This window comes from Corvus kubaryi, unplaced genomic scaffold (genome assembly GCF_017639235.1).
Source record: "Corvus kubaryi isolate FWS band 111438036 unplaced genomic scaffold, C.kubaryi_AGA036_p1.0 36755, whole genome shotgun sequence".
In the NCBI taxonomy this organism is placed as follows: domain Eukaryota; kingdom Metazoa; phylum Chordata; class Aves; order Passeriformes; family Corvidae; genus Corvus; species Corvus kubaryi.
The window spans coordinates 3,078-5,373 of record NW_024580940.1 but is presented as its reverse complement, the minus strand read 5'-3'; the positions used below and the strand labels follow the sequence as shown (position 1 = coordinate 5,373).

Genomic DNA, 2,296 nt, shown 5'->3' with positions numbered 1-2,296 from the left:
TTAAAAGAAAAAAGATTTTAAAATAAAAAAGGAGAGAGAGAGAGAGGGAGAGAGGGTAATTTATGGCTTAATATTCTGTGGACGTCTGAGATTTATTGCTGGGAATTCGGAGCCGGTTTATTAGGAGATATTTAAGCGGAGGTTTCTTGGAAAGAATAATAATTATGATCATCACAAAAAAGAAAACCACGACGATTCCCCTCCTCCCCCCCCCCCCCAAAAAAAAAACCAAAAAACCAACCCCGGCCGCTTTTCCCAAACCGCGGCGAATTCCAGCCAAAAAAAAAAAAAAAAAAAAGAAAAAAAGGGGGGGTGGGGGAGAGAAGAAAAGGAAAAGTTAAGCCTGGCTTAAGAAATCCCGAAATTTGCGGCCCCCCCTCGTCCTGCAGCCCCGCCGCCCCCCGGGCTGGACCCTCCATCCTCTGCCCCCTCCCCGCCGCATCCCCGCCGCCCCCCATCCCCCGGGGGTGCCGGGGGGGTTTTTTTTGGGGGTGCCGGACTTACTTTCCATGCCCACTTAGTTTCAACTAGGGACTCGCGAGCAGCAAAAGCAATTTTTTCCCTTTTTGACACCCGCCTCGCCATTGGCTCCCCCCGGGTCAGCTGACTGTGTCATTCTGTCTGTCCTGGAGCAGAGCCTTCCCTATAACAATCCTGTACTTCCGACTACAAACTGGAGACAGAAATAAATATTAAAAGAAATCGCACGGGCCCAGGTGGCGCGGAGAGAGAGAGAGAGAGAGGGAGAGAGAGAGAGAGAGGGAGAGAGAGGGAGAGGGGAGGCACAACAACAACACCACCAAAAAAAAAATAGAGGAGAAAAAAAAAAAAAAAAAAAGGGGGGAACGGCGATGAATTCCTATTTCACCAACCCGTCCTTGTCCTGCCACCTCAGCGGTGGCCAAGAGGTGCTGCCCAACGTAGCCCTCAATTCCACCGCCTATGACCCCGTCAGGCATTTCTCCACCTACGGAGCGGCCGTGGCTCAAAACCGGATTTATTCTTCTCCTTTTTACTCGCCGCAAGAGAATGTGGTGTTCAGCTCCAGCCGGGCACCCTATGACTATGGATCTAACGCGTTTTACCAAGACAAGGACATGCTCTCTAGCTGCAGGCAAAATTCCATGGGGCACAACACACAGACATCAATCGCACAGGATTTTCCCAGTGACCAAAACAGGAACACCTCGCAGGAGCAAAAAACTAGCATTCAAATTTACCCCTGGATGCAGCGCATGAACTCCCACAGTGGTAAGTTTTTTACAGCTCGGGGAGAGAGAGAGAGATAAATTAAATAAACTGAACCATCTTTACGACCTTCCTCCTCCCCGGCAGAACAGGCTGAGCGACTTTTTATGGCCCCATAAAAACAATAATATCGCTCCTTCACAGTTGCGGCTGCGAGGGCCCTTTTATTTGTGGAGTTTTGGTGCGAGCGGATCTGGCTTGTTATGCTCGTTCTAATTAAAAGGCTTCGCCCGGCGTAAAATATCGACGCTCGTAAAATAAAATTAAATAATAAAAAAAAAAAAAAAGAAAAAAAAAAGAAAAAAAAAAGAAAAGGAAGCGCAGCCGGCTCTGCTTGGGAGTTTAGAGGGTAAAATAATAATACTAATAATGTGGCTATATGTATAAATATTTATATCTATGAGCGGGGGGGTTTTAAATAAAAAAAGAAAGTTTCTGGCGGTGGGCGAGGGGTGGCGGAGGGGTCCCCGCACGAGCAGGGGCCGGGGGGAAGCCGCCCCTTCCCCGCCGTCCCCGGCTCCCCCAACCCCGTGGAATCCAGGGCAAATTTGGGCTAAACCGCCGCAATTCGGGGCTGCCGAGCCCCCTTTTCCAGCACTGCGCTTTCATTGATTCTTTATTTCTTTATTTTTTTTTTCTCCCCCAAGCGGGGGAGGGGAGGGGGGGGGGGGAGGGGGCGGGGGGCTGCGGGGGGGCGGAGGGGGCCGCGCTCCCCCCTCGGCGGCGCTGCGTTCTGACGATTTTTAGTCTGTTTTGTCTCGGCTTCTTTAGGAGTCGGCTACGGGGCCGACCGCCGGCGGGGCCGCCAGATTTATTCCCGGTACCAGACCCTGGAGCTGGAGAAGGAATTCCACTTCAACCGCTACCTGACCCGCCGGAGGCGCATCGAGATCGCCAACGCGCTCTGCCTCACCGAGAGGCAGATCAAGATCTGGTTCCAGAACCGGCGCATGAAGTGGAAAAAAGAGAGCAATTTGAGTTCCACGCTCTCCGGAGGAGGGGGAGGAGGAGGAGGAGGAGGAGGAGGAGGAGGAGGAGGAGGAGGAGG

General features: G+C 51.9%; 1 protein-coding gene across 1 annotated transcript; it reads left to right on the top strand.

The window, feature by feature from the left end:
• Positions 1-260: 260 nt before the first annotated feature.
• Positions 261-2,295, top strand: HOXC6 (homeobox C6; the record flags this gene model as incomplete). Its single annotated transcript, XM_042020080.1, is given in 3 exon segments — positions 261-1,251; positions 2,020-2,245; positions 2,247-2,295. Coding segments are annotated over 3 exon segments (675 nt in total), but the record flags the coding sequence as incomplete, so codon positions are not given.
• Between the last annotated feature and the right edge of the window lies 1 nt (position 2,296).